Here is a 17820-nt window from a genome sequence, read left to right as displayed (position 1 = left end):
TTCTTTGTTGGGTTTTGCTTCAATTCTTAGCTAATCTTTAACTATATTCTTCCAAGAATATAAATATTATCTCATCTATATAAAAACACTAGCAGTTCAACACGGTTTTGTTCGGACCCATGTACTGTTCATAACTTTATGTGAATGGGTATACACAGACACAGACACGCCCACACACACACACAGATATATATATATATATACATATATATATATATATATATATATATATATATATATATATATATATATATCCTCTGCCAATTTTAGGTCTAAACACTTGAAATTTAAGATATAGTTTACCTGGACATAAGTCAACCTTACACACACACACACACACACACACACACACACACACACACACACATATATATATATATATATATATATATATATATAAAGAGAAAAAAGTATTCTCGTCGTAAAATACAGTATTCCTAACGTTACCATTATATGTTTAATCAACGGGTCTAGAGAGACATGTTTTGCATGAACTAAAAATATTGAAATTAAAAGTTTCGTAGATATTTTTCAGGGAATAAATTAAAGAACATAACGAGACAGGTTCTTGTTGAGGGGGGTTGGGCGAGTAAATTAAACAATCTGTTCTCACTGGCTGCTTCGGACAGTAACGCGCGACTGAGAGAAAAGACTGAATAAAACGGGAGCAGGGCCGAATAATAAAAAGAAAGTGCAGAATGGCATGTGTGCAAGAAAGACCTAGAAAATTATAATAATCATAAAAATAACAATAATAATAAAAAAAATAATAATAAAATATTAATAATAAATATTATATTAATAAAATAATACTAATAAAATAATAATAAAACTAATCATAATAAAAATAACAACAATAATAATAAAATAATAATAATAAAATAATAATATGAATAATGATAATAAAAATAATGGTGACCATTTCATTAGATGTCTGTTCATTTGTTCTATTATCTTCTTTGTATATATATATATATATATATATATATATATATATATATATATATATATATATATATATATATATATATATATATATATATATATATATATACATATCTTAAATTTCGAGTGTTTAGACCTTAAATTGGCGGGGGAGTATGGTAAAGTCTGCAAATGGCAGCTCGTTCAACTTTGACCTCTTGGCAGCTAAATTGCCGCCCAAAAACTGATTACAAAGCATGCGGCATGTCTGAATACCCTTTATGTAAAATTTTATAATATTTAGACTCAGAATTGGCTGAATAGTTTTCTAGAAACCGCAATGGTAAAATCTTTGGAACTTTGATCCCCTGGCAGCCAAATTTTCGATCAAAATCCAATTTAAAAGCTGGTCCTATGTCTGAATACACTTTATGTAAAATTTCAAATGTTTAGAGCAGAAATTAGCTGAGAGGTCAATTTTGTTTTTTATTTGACACCAATTTTACCTCCTGAACATTTACTGTTTGGAGTTCAAATCAAAGTAAAAAGTTTGATACATGTCCAAGTAACCTACATCTAAAATTTCAAGTGTTTAGACCTAAAACTGGCGAAGGAGTTTTGTAGAATTTTCAAAAGTCAAATCGTTTAACTTTGACACCTTGACAGCAAAATTTCTGGCTGAAAATCGATTAAAAAGATTTTCCCAAATCTCAATATCTCTTATGTCAAATCTCGAGTCTGTAAAAAGAAAATGTATAGAGTAGTTTAGTATAGAAATATACACACACAGGCACAGACAATTTCACTTTCATAGATATAGAGATTGTATGTATGTATGTCCGAGGAACGAATTCGACCAAACTCCGTTTTCAATTTTAGTCCATCAACTTAATAACTTGAGGTATAGGGGATTTGAACATGTAGCGTCAAAATTGAAAAAAAACCCCAAAAAACAATTGGATCTTGATAGGCGAAAGTCGGCTTAAAGTACTCTTGTACGCGTGCGCAAATGTACATGCATTCGTTAAACTCAGTAAAATTTTAACGTTTTCTAATCCACCTTACGTTAATTAAACAACTCAGGCTGAAGTTATTTGTTTTAGTTTCAGTTTTAGTTAATTATCCCAAGCTACATTTTTTTGTTTACTTTTGAAATCACTATTATATATTTGGAGCAATATTTATAATCAATAGAGAATTGACTCTCTAATAATAAATACGATATCAACATGAATTAAAATATCATGACACCAAGATCGCCATGGGCATGGAATATGTGCCTACATTAAGGGTGGCTTCCCGTGTGGCAGGGATATCTCTAGCGAAGATCCTAATCTACCCTATATGTGCTTCAGGGTTGCACTTGCTAACATCACTGCATTTATATTTGCCCTCTATAGGCCCCACAACAGCGGAGTTACTATCTTTAAGAGCATATCTGAGAAAATAGACCACATACTGTCTTCACATCCCTCGGCTAACATCCACATCTGTGATGACTTCAACGTCCATGACGTGGAATGGCTGACCCATTCAAATAAGACAGATGATGAGGGGAGGTTTTGTCATGATTTTGCCATTGCTTATGACCTCACATATTGTTCGTGAACCCGCCCGTGTGCACGATACACCCGGTCAATATGCAAGCCTCCTAGACCTTTTTCTCTCAACTTTCCCTGAGCTATGTTCATGTTCCGTTCATTCTCCTCTAGGATCCTCCGACCACTCCGTCGTATCAGTTAAGATAAAAACGAAATGTAAGAAGCCCCCAGACGTACCCCTCCACCGTACTGTATACCGATACTCTATGGCGGACTGGGATAGCTTCCGTACATTCATATCTGATTTACCTCTGCACTCCATGTTTAAAAAGGAAGTGTCCTCTATAGTATAAGATCTGACCGAATGGTTAATTGTAGGCATAGACCAATTAATACCATCTAAAAAATTCCAACAAAAACCTAACAGCCAGCCATGGTTCTACCCATAATGTGCTGCTGCTATCGCGCACAGAAATCACTTTTTTCCATAGCTACCAACGTAATAGATGCACTGAGACTAAAGCTGCTTTCAGCACTGCCAGCAATCACTGTAAAAGAGTAATAAAAATGCAAGAGAGCTATATGCCCAGTCTGTTAAATCCAAGGTAGCTGATCAGCGGCTTGGTTCCCACCAGTTTTTGCGAATAACAAATAGGATCCTGAACAGAACTGTGCGTTCTATCCGAACAATTATAAATGGACCAGAAGTCTTCTCGTCAGCGTCAGACAAAGCTAAACTATTTGCAAAGAACTTTGCAGCTAATTCTTCCCTATGCGACGAAGGCCATCAACTCCCCATATTTCCTCCTATAACACAGAACAAGTTACGTAACATACAAATATCCGTGCATGAGGTCGCCACGCTAATCAAGAACCTAGATTCCAGTAAAGCAACTGGCCCTGATGGCATCCAAATTATAGTGTTAAAAAAGCTTCAACCAGAACTTGCTCCCGTACTTACAAAACTGTTTAAGCGCTGCCTTAAGGAGAAGTGCTTTCCGACTCCCTGGAAGACCTCATCGGCTTGCCCTGTATTTAAGAATTCAGGTGATGAGTCATCTCCCTCTCAGTACAGACCAATAAGTCTCCTGTGTGTTATGAGTAAGTTGCTGGAATCCATATTAAATAGAGAAATAGTCAACCACCTCAGCAGGAATAACCTTCTTAGTGACACACAATATGGTTTCCGCTCTGCAAGATCTACCGCAGATGTGCTGACGGTTATATCCCACAGGATTAGTGAATCTCTTGACAAAGGCTTCCTTTCTAGGGCAATTGCTCTTGACATATCAAAGGCCTTCGACAAGGTATGGCATAAGGGTCTACTTCACAAGATTTCCAGCTACGGTATAACTGGAGATGTTTTCTCAATTATTAAATCATTTTTCTCCGATAGGCTCATAAGAGTAGTGGTAGATGGACAAAAATCGGAGGCCTGCAATATAAATGCTGGAGTCCCTCAGGGGTCAATACTAGGCCCAACTCTCTTCCTGATCTACATCAATGACCTCCCTAAACATATACTTAATTCATTCGTTGACACCTATGCTGATGACACGACCATATACGGCAACACATCAAAGGCGTTAAATGACAAAGTTCTCTCTGATTCTCTCTCTTCTGATCTCGAGCGCGTGGTTCAGTGGGGGAAGACGTGGCTGGTTACCTTTAATGCATCTAAAACCAAACTCCTATCCTTACATCATCAACGCTCTGATCCCCAGCTGGCATCAATTATGATGGATGGCTCCCGTCTGGGTGAGGCCCCATGTTTTGACAAGCTTCTGGGTTTGACCTTTACTCCTGATCTGAAATGGAACACGTACATCACGTCTTTTGACAAGGTAGCTGGAAAGATGGTGGGATCCTTCTACCGCTCCAGAATATATCTCACTACTAATGCAATTCTCTATCTATATAAATGCCAAGTACGTCCAAGGATGGAATACTGTTGCCATATCTGGGCAGGAGCTGCTAAAAACAGCCTATCCTGCCTTGAAAGAGTACAAAATAGACTTCGTGGCTTAGTGGGGGATGCCCTTTTCTCTACCCTGCAACCTCTCTCCCACAGAAGAGACGTTGCGAGCCTATGCTTGTTTTATCGTTATTTCCATGGCAGGTGCTCGTCTGAACTCCAATCTCTGCCCCATCGTCAATCGTTCACGAAAAACACCCGTCTAGCTGAATCCACTGTGAAAAATTTCCCCCACTCTATATCTGTGCCTAAATCAAAACGCGGATTCTATGAACAAAGCTTCTTTCTTAGAATTGCACGCCTGTTGAACTCTGTTCCGTCTGCCTGCTTCCCAACGGACTACAACTTGGAAGTCTTCAAGTCCAATGTTAACAAATTCCTAATGAACCGCCCCCTTAAGTAAAATCTTCATCAAATCTCCGCACTAACGTACTGTACTTGCAATAACCCTTATCCCTGAGTGGCTTCCGGGCCTTGATAAGTGGTGATCACTGGGCAAAAAAAAAAATCATATATGAAGCATAATTAACGACCGGGCAACAACGGGTGGCTTCATAGTCCAATACAGGCTGACCAAAAAAAAAAAAACAAAACAAAAAAAAAAGCTAAATGGAGGCCATCTAGAACATATGCTGTAGAACGGAGCAAAAAAAGGGCAAATACCCTAGTGTTTTGATGTGATGTTGTGAATATAATAAACTAGTTATGACTAAAGTTTCATTTCATTTCGACAAAATACTAAGAAACGGGGCCTAATTAGATTTGAGGCCCGGTTTTTTTTTTCGCCGTATATATTATCATAGTTTTATACTAATGAGACATCACTAATTCAAAGCCGATAGCTACTCGAGTATAAGGATTAATGAGATGAAAAAAATAAAAGGTAAAATGTGAAGAATCCTTTTTGTTTGAATAAATTGATGTTATACTCAATAAACAAATAAATACAAATACGCATCAAGTGCGCTTGAAAGCTAAATTACAACGCAATATTAGGAAAACAAAAAAATATTTTACTTGTTTAAAATTTATATATATTCTAAACAAGTAACATATTTGTTTATTTTCCTAATATTACGTTGTAATTTGGCTTTCAAGCGCACTTGTTTCGCGTTTTATTTTATTCAAATTAAATCAACGTTTCTATATGGAACTCGCACCCTTGACAATAAATACACTATTCGTTCTTACATTTTGAATTGTTTCTTTTCCGACTTTTAATATCATTAAAAACTATATATAAACCCATTTTTCTAAGAATATAATTTTTTCTATGACATTGTTATATATTTTTTTTAATATTTGGTAATCTCTTAATCGAGAATAAGGTTTGAGATGAAATAATTATTAGATAAAAGAAAAAAAAAAGCCTGTCTGTATATTTACATTGCATATTGAGACACGGGTAGCCAAAGACTATTCACAAAGTTCATTTGCCCGTTGCAGTACGTAATACCATTTTCTGAGTGACATGTTAATGGACCCTCCGTCGATAGCTTTGCTGATCGTTCTTTTACAAGGCAGAACCAATTATCAAGGACTGAAGGCCACTCGAGGATAAGGTTAATTAATTGTAGTGTGATAAGCGTTAATTGTGTAAGAATGTAATTATTTATGGTGGCAGCTCAACAAAAACTTGTTTACATTGAACGTGACGTCTACCATACTGTAGTTGCCCAGGAAGTAGGCTAGTGGAACAGTGTTCCCAGGCGCGAACTTCTAGGAAAGAAGATTTGTTCGTGGAATCTGCATTTAGATTTAGGCACAGATAGAGAGTTGGATAAATTGTTGATGGTAGTTGTAGCTAGTCGAGTGTTTTTTTTAAGTATGGAAAGGGAGGATTATAGATTGGAGTTTAGACGGTGACTTGCCATGAAAATAACGATAGAACAGTGATAGACTCGGAACGTCTCCTCTATGGACGAGAGGTTTCAGGAGAAAAGAAAAGCGCATCACCTACAAGGTTTCGACGTCGGTTTTCAACTCTATCAAAGAGGTATTTTTTGCCCAGATGTGACAACAGTACTCAATTTTAGATCGTAATTTGCTCTTGTTCAGATAGAGGAATGCATTGGCAGTAAGATACCTACTAGAGCGATAGATTAATCCAACCATTTTTTCCAGCGATCTTGGCAAAATATTTGATGTATGACTCTCGTTCCTGGGCAGGGTCCAAAAGAGAGTCCCTAACCTAATTGGTCCCGAACTGTTATCTAAACTTCAGCCCCTCTCCCACCGACGTAATGTTGCATCCCTCTGCCTGTCTTACAAGTATTACAAGCCCTTATACCACCTCAACGAAAATACTCCCGACAAACAGCGAAGTCCCACCTCTACACAGTTGAGATCCCTAGATGTAAGAGAGCTTTTTACTCTAATAGCTTCTTCCCCAGAACCGCAAGACTTTGGAATTCTTATCCGGTTTCCTGCTTCCCCAACTGTACTGGCATGCTCAAGGTCAATTGTAATGTGAACAGACATCTTGCTGCTAAACTCCCTACATAGTACCCCTGCAACTTAAGTCCCTTTTAGTAGCCCCCTACATCAAAGTGGCAATGTGCTTTGTTTGGAGTGAAAATGTAATTAAAAAATGTGCTCCATTTCAGATCAAGAGTGAATGTCAGCCCCCAGAAGCTTGTCAAAACATGACGCTTTCCCAAGACAATAAACATTCATTTTAATTGGGGACCAGATGAGGGTCAGAACGATTATGATAAAAAAAAAGATAAGCTTGGTTTTATGATATATTTGAGCTAATACGTGAATTGTATATCTTGCAGCACAAAATCAATGTTACTCTATTGCTTTTGTTAGGATGATTGATAATTCTCATTCATGTCTCCGCCGGGGGTTGAAATCAATTTAACAAATACTGCTAACAGACATACAATTCTAAGATTAAAAAAAATGCAGAGAAATAGTTTAACAATGTTGATTATAAACCGTTTCAGCAATGCTATTACATTACAGACAAAAGGTTAACCAACGTTGGAACCGGTTAAACGGCGTAACATATATTGATTACTAAGACAGCATAAAAGACAAACACCCAATGACTCACAACCAGCTTCATTTACTCGCGCACCAACAAGAACAAAATAAACCAGCACAAACATAAACATTGCCACGCTGCCAAACACTCAAATACGTAAATTACGTACACATGCATATTATTCATTCGATGAACATAATGACATTTGACTACTTTTAACTTAACGTTTTAGGAGCTGGTCAGAGCACCGTATACTTCCTTCAGGTTTTAAAGACATTTCGTAACCTAGTGGGTGATGCCCTATTCGCCTACCTTCAAACTTTTACTTACAAAAAAAAGACGTTGCGAGCCTGTCTCTGCACTATTAAGTGCTCGTCTGAGCTCCAATCTATGATTCTTCTTGCCAAACTTTCACAAGAACACTCAACTTAGCTACAACCACTATCAATATTTTGAATAACATTTAAATGAGATTTGAAAAATTTGAGATATATATATATATATATATATATATATATATATATATATATATATATATATATATATATATATATATATGTATAAGGAATAAAAAATACCAGTGGTGGTTGACGTTATGTTTAAAGAAAAATAGAAAAACCGAATGAAATTATTTAAAAAATCAACGTTTCGTCCTTATTTCAGAGGACATCTTCAGAATAATTGAAATAAAAATGTAAGAAAAGAAAAAGTCATAGATCGTGCGAAAAAAGACAGTTTTTGAATCCTATCCATGTCGGGAAGGACCCACACATATTTGTCCTTCCTGACATGGGTAGGATTCAAAAACTGTCTTTTTTCGCACGATCTATGACTTTTTCTTTTCTTACATTTTTATTTCAATTATCCTGAAGATGTCCTATATATATATATATATATATATATATATATATATATATATATATATATATATATATATATATATAGAGAGAGAGAGAGAGAGAGAGAGAGAGAGAGAGAGAGAGAGATTTAAGTGTATTTTTCCTTTCGGGAATTTAAACTGCATTCTTTATTTTTATTTTTTTCATTTTTCCTTCAAACCTTCTTTAGATTATATATTGGGGTTTAAGACATGTAGAGTTAGGTTTCCTTCCTTTTATCTATTTGTCTTTCTGGTACCTAAGGTACTTAAGCTTTTATGCATTTTTATTCTCATAGTATTTAGATGCTAGTTAACATGTCGCAGAATGAATCTTGTACTCCTAAACTTTCTTATGAATAGTTTATCTTTTATTTTTATTTTATCTATCTATTTTCATTTGATATATTAGTAAAAATAGTAACCATATTATTTTACATTTGTTTTATTGGGGGAGTAGTATTATCCACTGGAGAGCCATGTCTATAACAGGTGCCCTGTTTTTAAATCTACGAAACTGCTACATGGTAAGCAGCTGATGGTCCCCGTTTTCTATTTACAAGATTTTACTTACGGTTTTCTGTTTTTATCGTTTTGTAGTTAAATCCTTTTTTAAACTTGAATATTTTTGCGAAATCGGCTTATGCAAGATCGAAGTCTATTTCTATTTAACAAGTTAATGCCTTTTTTTTTCTTTTTTCATCTTAATATAAATGAATTCTCCTTTGTCATTATAAACTTTTTAGAAGTCGGATTATGTAGGTGCATATCTGCGATAGGTTAAAGTTGATATCCTTTTTATTTTTTCATTTTTTTTATTCAAAGGTTCTTTAGAATATATATTTCATTTTTTTTATTCAAAGGTTCTTTAGAATATATATATATATCTATATCTATATATATATATAGTTAGAGGTGTTAGTCTAGCGGCACTGATGAGTTGTGAAACAACGAAACAGGTCTGTATGTCGATGACTAAAATATATTTTATATATATATATATATATATATATATATATATACTAGCAAAAGTACGCGTCGTTGACTGGGTTCAAAAACAGCCTACAGAAAATGGACTCTGATTTATGAAAGTATGATAAGTTATGAAAAGGACGGGTTGTAAAGAGATAGTTTCGAATTTGCGGGTATCAAAACCAAAGCAAAATATGATGAAAGTAAAAATAAAATAGATAACCTCCATAATTCATTATACCATACCTGTTCACACTAAAACACTTATCACAATATTCTGTGTATCTATATTAAAAAAAACTTGTTACACTTTGTGACATATTTACATTCTATGGAGGTCAGTTGCGAACGAACACCCCATAATTTTATTATACCATATTTCTTCAAACTGAAACATAATTATTAAAGTATACTTACGCAGATAGATATGAAAAGTCTTTATTAAAGTGTGTGCTTATTTCAATTCTATGGAAGCCAGGCTCGAACGCAGACTTCACAATTTTATTATACCATCCCTATTTAAGTTAAAACATACTTATCAAAGTATTCTTATGTACTTATATATCAAAAACACTTGTGAACTTTTTTTTTTTAATTTTTTTTTTTATTTCCATACTTTGTGGACCAGGCAGAACGCAGACCCCACAATTTTACTGAAACAGCGTTCTTCCACATCAAACATACCTATTCCTCTGTCTCGATACATATATCATTATATGTCATCATTTTTTTTTTAAATATTAAACCATATAGGAGTCTATTCATGACCACACACACACACACACACACACACTCACACACGCACACGCACACACACACACACACACACACACACACATTCATAATATTCCGATAACCTGCCCAACTAATATTTTCTAAAAAACGATGTAACCTCCAACGTTATTTAAGCGCATCTTCTTGAACCCAGGAATATTTATGTTGAACTCGGGGAATCGGCACAGAATTCCGAAGAGAATAATTTCCTTCATAGGCGTCGGTAGTATGCAGTCGTTCCGTCAGGTATGTCCGTTTAACGATCCTACAAAAATCGGCCGTTGTATTTTTGGTTGCCGTCAGGACTCAAGACTGACACTTTAACATCCAGAAGCGTAACTTACAACTGAATTTACCAAGTACTTTATCGACTACGCCATGGGTCCTTGTGGGGAAACACCGTGAATACACATAAAGGTGATCGGAGGTTGCTTCGACCGAAATGGTTAAAAAAAAAACGCAAGATGAGAAGAGTAGTCCGAAAGAAACAAAATATAAACGCATATTATTTATATAAAAACAAAAAAATACACTGATTTAATTTGGACCGTTTTATTTTATTTTTAATAAGCATAAAAATTGTTTTTAAACGTTTAGCGTTAATGGAACTTTACAATTAGACATACGTTTTTAAACGGAGCACTTGATCTCTGCGTTTCATTTGATGAAGACGTGATTAATTTGGATGTGTACTAATTGGTTTGCGTCAAGGCAAGGCTTTTCCTTTTTACGGTTTAATTGTCTTGGCTAAGTCTTGTATTCTTCGCAACACTGCAACGACAACAAAAAAACAGAGATGCCATTAGTCATTAATTGAACACTAAAGTAAATAATACTGAACAAAAGTAGCAGAACAAAAAAGTAAATAATACTGAACAAATATTTTATTTACTCACAACAAAGAATTTACAAAATGCTGTTTATTTCACAAAATTACGAAAAAATCGTAAAAAATATCAAATTCCAATAGCATATTAAATATTACGTTTCTGATTTTCTTTGATGAACAATGGTTATTTTTTTTAAATTTTTACATAAGCGTTATCAAGGCCGATAGGCCACTCAAGGTAAGGGTTTAAGAGTGTACAGCAGTCAAAAGGACAATATAGTAATCGAAGTTCGGTGAATTTGTTAACTTAAGTGGAACGGCTCATCAGAAAATTGTTCACGTCGGACTTGAAGACAACCATGTTATAGGCAACTACCTCAAGCCATATATATATATATATATATATATATATATACATATATATAATAAAATAAAAAGCTATAGCAAACATCTAAATGACTACTTTAAACACAGTTCCTGATTTCAAAAAAAGAAAAACTAAAAGATTCATCTGCCTTACTTTTAATGCTAGGTTTATTTTTGGTGTCTTTTCAATTCAATAGAAATCCTCCTAAATTTGCTGATGAGGAGACCGTGCTTACCAAGGATACTATGTATAATTGTTCTACGTGACTTCATGTATACCACAAATAAAAAGCACGGATTTCCGAAACGATCGTACAGATAATGTACTTCGTTGTTGTTCCTTCTTATGAAACTGATTTTTAATTTAATTAAAATTTGATTTTTAAATTTAAAAAAATTGTTTAAATTTTTAAATTATAAATCACATTACTTAATATATATATATATATATATATATATATATATATATATATATATATATATATATATATATATATATAGCTGCTTTGGAATGAATTTGGCTCAGAGTTTTTCTTTGCTTGGTTGTATACATTTGTGGCCTTGCGCTGATGAATGTTTCACTTATATGATAATAATGAAAAAACCAGTAGAGAACTTATGGATAAAAGACATCAGGAAGGGGTCAAAACAATTGTATGCTTGTATAGTAAGTATAACAGAACATATTTTGAGGTAATCATAAAAGTGAGTGTCTCTTCACAATGAAGTATCTATATTTCTGATAAATATATATATATATATACATATATATATATATATATATGTATATATATATATATTAAGTAATGTGATTTATAATTTAAAAATTTTAAAAAAAAATTTTAATTTAAAAATCAAATTTTACTTAAATTAAAAATCAGTTTCAATAAAATAAAAAGCTATAGCAAACATCTAAATGACTACTTTAAACACAGTTCCTGATTTCAAAAAAAGAAAAACTAAAAGATTCATCTGCCTTACTTTTAATGCTAGGTTTATTTTTGGTGTCTTTTCAATTCAATAGAAATCCTCCTAAATTTGCTGATGAGGAGACCGTGCTTACCAAAAAAACTATGTATAATTGTTCTACGTGACTTCATGTATACCACAAATAAAAAGCACGGATTTCCGAAACGATCGTACAGATAATTGACTTTGTTGTTGTTCCTTCTTATGAAACTGATTTTTAATTTAATTAAAATTTGATTTTTAAATTAAAAATTTTTGTTTAAATTTTTAAATTATAAATCACATTACTTAATATTGAATTAGCTCTAGGACATTGTACTATCGAGCTTATTATATATCTAAATTACAACGAGCATTTCCTGTATTTTAATTAAACTAGTAATTTCACTATTACATTAAAATACACTTAGCTCTTTAGACTATTATTCTAATCTCCTTTAAATATGTATATATATATATATATATATATATATATATATATATATATATATATATATATCAGCATGAGAGCCCGGCGTTGCCCGGGTGCTTGGATGTGTATGTTGAGCAAAATAAATAGTGGTAGTAGGAAGGCAGGCTCGAACCCGTACCGCAAAGTAGGAAAAGAACGGGGTACAACCTAACGTTTATGCTGTTACTACCACCGCCAAGCCGGAAGCGACATTTTTTTTTTAAATTAAGGCTAGACAATCTAAAGGAAAGGATAATTTTAAAAAATATCGGCGAAAAAAGGGACCCCTTCCCCCTGTAGAAAAGTGCCTAGTTGAAGGGGAAGATATTAATGTGTTTAGCCAATTTTTCGATATTTGTCGTATGAAACATCGAACTTTAAACTACTGATCTTGGTAAAATCCGTCGCTTCTATTGGAAGTTTAAGGCAGACATTCAAACATACATACATACATACATTTCTATATTGGTAACTAAAAATTTTCGACACAAACTGATGAAAAAAGCTTGCTCTATCTCTGAATACCCTTTATGTGAAATTTCAAATATTTATACCAGAAATTGTCTGAGTAATTTGCAAGAGACCATAGTGGTAATTTTTTTTTAGTTTTGACCCCTATTATGACCCCTTAAAATTTATTGTGTTAGGATCAAATCAAGTTATTAAGTTAGATCCCTGTCCAAGGGACCTATATCTAAAATTACAAGTGCGTCGACAAAAAATTGTCGGAGGAGGTTGGTAGAGTTCTCAAAGGTCGAATCGTTGAACACTGACCCCTTAATCGCCAGATTTCTGGCCAAAAAGGGATCAAGTCGATTTTCCCAAACCTCAGTAACCTGTATATCAAATTTCGAGCCTGTAGACTACAAATTAACAGAGTTATTGCGTAGGGAAATGTACACATACACACAGACACACAGATATTTTCACTTTTATATATATACTAGCATGGGCGCCCGGCGATGCCCGGTGTTTGGATGTGTATATTGAGAAAAAGAAAAAAAAAAGAAAAACTGGTGGTTGGAAGGAAGGATCGAACCCTAATGTTTATGCTGTTACGACCGCCGCCAGACACACAGATACACAGGCATACACACATCCACTTTCACATATATATATATATATATATATATATATATATATATATATATGTAAGAACAACCAGTTAATAAAAAAATGTTAAAGCACTTTGAAAAAGGAGTTAAAAACATATTTAATTTAAAAAAGGAAGAACAAAATAAGTGGATAATGCTTAATCCTCGGGGTTTCGAAGTACTTTCCTTCTCATCAGTGGGTAGGGATTAGCAAAATGCGGGATCGGATTTTGCTTGCAAAAGTATTTAATGAAGCTACAAGTAAGCCATAGGTCTTACCTGATAAAAAAAAAGTAGTGAAGCGGGGATAGGGTGTAGGAACAGGTGATTTCACGTGACTGGATAGTCTGGTGAAGGGTAAAATATCCAATACCGGTAAAATCTTTAAGACCTATAAGCTCTATTGCCTATTTGGTTTATCGAGCTTTTACATCTGGTTGAGATTACTTTATAAATTTAACTCTTTAATATTTTTAATACACCTTAGATTTTCCATCTTGGAAAACTTAATTGTAATTCTTATTTCATTATATATATATATATATATATATATATATATATATATATATATATATATATATATACAGTGATCCCCACTTATCAAGGCCCGGAAGCCACTCAGGATAAGGGTTATTGCAAGTACATTACGTTAGTGCGGAGATTTGATGAAGTGTTTACTTAAGGGGGCGGTTCATTAGGAATTTGTTAACGTTGGACTTGAAGACATCCAAGCTGTAGTCCGGTGGGAAGCAGGCAGACGGAACAGAGTTCCCCAGGCGTGCGGGTCTAAGAAAGAAGCTTTGTTCATGGAATCCGCGTTTTGATTTAGTTTCAGTGGGGGAAGATGTGGCTGGTTACCTTTAATGCGTCCAAAACCAAACTCCTATCCTTACATCATCAACGCTCAGATCCCCAGCTGGCATCAATTGTGATGGATAGCTCTCGTCTGGGTGAGGCCCCGTGTTTTGACAAGCTTCTGGGTTTGACCTTTACTCCTGATCTGAAATGGAACACGTACATCACGTCTGTTGCCAAGGTCGCTGGAAAGATGGTGGGATCCTTCTACCGCTCCAGAAGATATCTCACTACTGATGCAAGTCTCTATCTATATAAAAGCCAAGTACGTCCAAGGATGGAATACTGTTACTATATCTGGGCAGGAGCTGCCAAAAACAGCCTATCATGCCTTGACAGAGTACAAAATAGACTTCGTGGCTTAGTGGGGGATGCCCTTTTCTCTACCCTGCAACCTCTCTCCCACAGAAGAGACGTTGCGAGCCTATCCTTGTTTTATCGTTATTTCCATGGCAGGTGCTCGTCTGAACTCCAATCTCTGGTCCCCCCTCGTCAATCTTTCACGAAAAACACCCGTCTGGCTGAATCCACTGTGAAAAATTTTCTCCAATCTATATCTGTGCCTAAATCAAAACGCGGATTCCATGAAAAACGCTTCTTTCTTAGAACTGTACGCCTGTGGAACTCTGTTCCGTCTGCCTGCTTCCGTCCGGACTACAACTTGGATGTCTACAAGGCCAATGTTTACAAATTCCTAATGAACCGCCCCCTTAATTAAACACTTCATCAAATCTCCACACTAACGTAATGTACTTGCAATAACCCTTATCCCTGAGTGGCTTCCGGGCCTTGATAAGTGGTGATCACTGTGTAAAAAAAAGGCACATATATTCGTTCATATATATATCATTTAGTATAATAATTAAAAATACCAACAGACACTTTTGTTTCATCCTTTTAGGAATCACCAATGAAGGTTGTCACGATTTACGCCAGTCGAGAGATTCGAACCACGGCAACGGAAGCCATATCTGGCTTCATTAGCAAGGACCCGAACCATTCGGCTGCTGTCAACTGCGAGAGATACAGTTGAAATTAAATATTTATTCTTATTAACACTTTTAACATAAGTCACAGTGATCTCATAATTATATGACGATCTGCGCGTATGAGCTAAGTTGACCGAGATTATTACAACTAAAAGTGCTCAACGATAAGAAACAAGTTTCTTATAGAGTTGACAATATTGTTTACTATAATAACTATTAAATACCTGCAGACACTAGTGTTTCACCCTTTCGGGAATCATCAGTGGAGGGTGTCAAGATGAACGCCAGTCGTGAGATTCGAACCCCAGCAAGAGAAGTCATGTCTGGCTGCCTAAGCAAGGACCCGAACCACTCGCGTACTTTACACCGCGACAGATACAGTGTAAAGTATACATTCATTCTTATTAAATGTTTTTTTTAACATAAGTCATAGTGATCTAATCATTATATGATCATCTGCGCGTATGAACTAAATTGACAAACTTTAATATAACTGAACTAAATTGACAGACTTTAATATAACTGAAAGTGCCTCACGATAAGCAACAAGTTTCTTAAGGGGGCAGACATTATTATTTACTATAAGAATTATTAAATAACTGCAGACAATAGCGTTTCATACTTTCGGGAATCATCAGCAGGGTGTCAAGATTAACGCCAGTCGAGAGATTCGAACCACAGCAAAAGATGATGTCTGACTGTCTGGCTTTAATTAGCATGTCTGGCTTTATTTGCACTACTTAATTTACTCACAAAAAATTAATATACAAAAGTATCGATACATGCGTAACCTTTAAGTATTTATTTCAAAAGTGCTCCATACGTAGGTAGAGCTAGTTAGTAATTAATAAAATATATATGGCTATTAAGCTACACTGAATATTCCGCGTTTCATCCTGAAGAGTCCTAGAGTGGATGAAACGCGGAATATTCAGTGTAGCTTAATCGCCATATATATTTTATAAATTACTATATATATATATATATATATATATATATATATATATATATATATATATATATATATAAAGGGGATTAGAACAACAGTCTAAAGAGCAGAGTGTATTTTAATGTAATAGTAAAATCACTAATATAATTAAAATACAAGTAAGACAGTGCTCGTTTTAATGCATATATATAATAAGCTCAATAGGCGTATATATCCTGGCGCTAAATAAAGATTTTCCAGATAAATGTGCCTTACTTAAAAAAATGCCAGGTTCATTTTCTTAAAAAAAAAAGTACCCAATATTTTTTGCTGATGAGGAGACTTTGTTTCAAAAAACTATATGTTAAAATTACGGTGGATGACGTAATGTCCATCAATAAAAACATTGTTTTCGAAAATTTATTGACTTTGTCGTGTTCCTCATGTAGTTCATCCATCTGTCGACAAAGAATTTGTTAAATTATTGGATATATTTTAATCGGTCCCATGCCTCTCCGTATATTTTTACATACATTTTATATAATTGTATATCATCATCACGTACTGTCCTTCGTGTCCGAAGACGACTTTCTGTGAACCATCATTCTCCACTCTCAATTATATATATATATATATATATATATATATATATATATATATATATATATATATATATATATATATATATATATATATATATATATATATAAGAGAGAATGATTGATGAGCATAAATCAGAAGCTTACAATATTAATGCTGGAGTCCGTCAAGGGTCCATCCCGGGCCTAACTCTTTTCCTGGTGTTCATCAATAATCTTTCAAATCACATTCTTCGACCATTCGTGGAAATTTGTGCTGACGTCACTACCATCTATGGCAACGCATCAAAGGCCGCAAATGACCAACCTCTTTCTGATTCTCTCTCTTCTGATGCTGAACTAGTGGTAGAATGGGGAAAATGTTGGCTCGTTTTAATGCATCTAAAACCTAAGCTTCTATCTTTACATCATTAATGCTCTGATCCCAATCAAGCATCAATTGAAATGAATGGTTTCGTCTTGGAGAGGCTCTATGTTTTGACAAGCTTTTGGGCTTGACCTTTACTCTTGATCTGAAATGAAACACGAACATAAAATCTGTTGCCAAGGTGCTGGAATGATGGTGGGATCGTTTAACCAAGCCATAAGATATCTATATATAAGGCAAGTACGTCCAAGGATGGAGTGTTGTTTCCACATCTTGGCCGGGGCTTCGAGAAAAATCCTAACTTTCCTTGACAAATTT

At 34.5% G+C, this 17820-nt stretch overlaps 1 protein-coding gene across 50 annotated transcripts in view; it reads right to left on the bottom strand.

Moving 5' to 3' along the window:
• Positions 1 to 10591: 10591 nt before the first annotated feature.
• LOC145254714 (uncharacterized) overlaps positions 10592 to 17820 on the bottom strand; it is a 269962-nt gene continuing 262733 nt past the window's right edge. For all 50 annotated transcript variants that reach the window (XR_013863794.1, XR_013863796.1, XR_013863795.1 and 47 more), the window contains one exon: positions 10592 to 10826. Coding sequence is in view for 28 of the 50 variants with exons in the window: in XM_080113413.1 (XP_079969539.1) it covers positions 10783 to 10826 (44 nt within the window). In the remaining 22 variants the exon portion in view is untranslated. The remainder of the gene's footprint in view (positions 10827 to 17820) is intronic.

Source organism: Euprymna scolopes, chromosome 30, assembly GCF_053919585.1.
Source record: "Euprymna scolopes isolate OS-2025 chromosome 30, ASM5391958v1, whole genome shotgun sequence".
Classification (NCBI taxonomy): Eukaryota; Metazoa; Mollusca; class Cephalopoda; order Sepiida; family Sepiolidae; genus Euprymna; species Euprymna scolopes.
The sequence above is the reverse complement of the archived record's forward strand: the minus strand, read 5'-3'. Positions and strand labels throughout refer to the sequence as shown.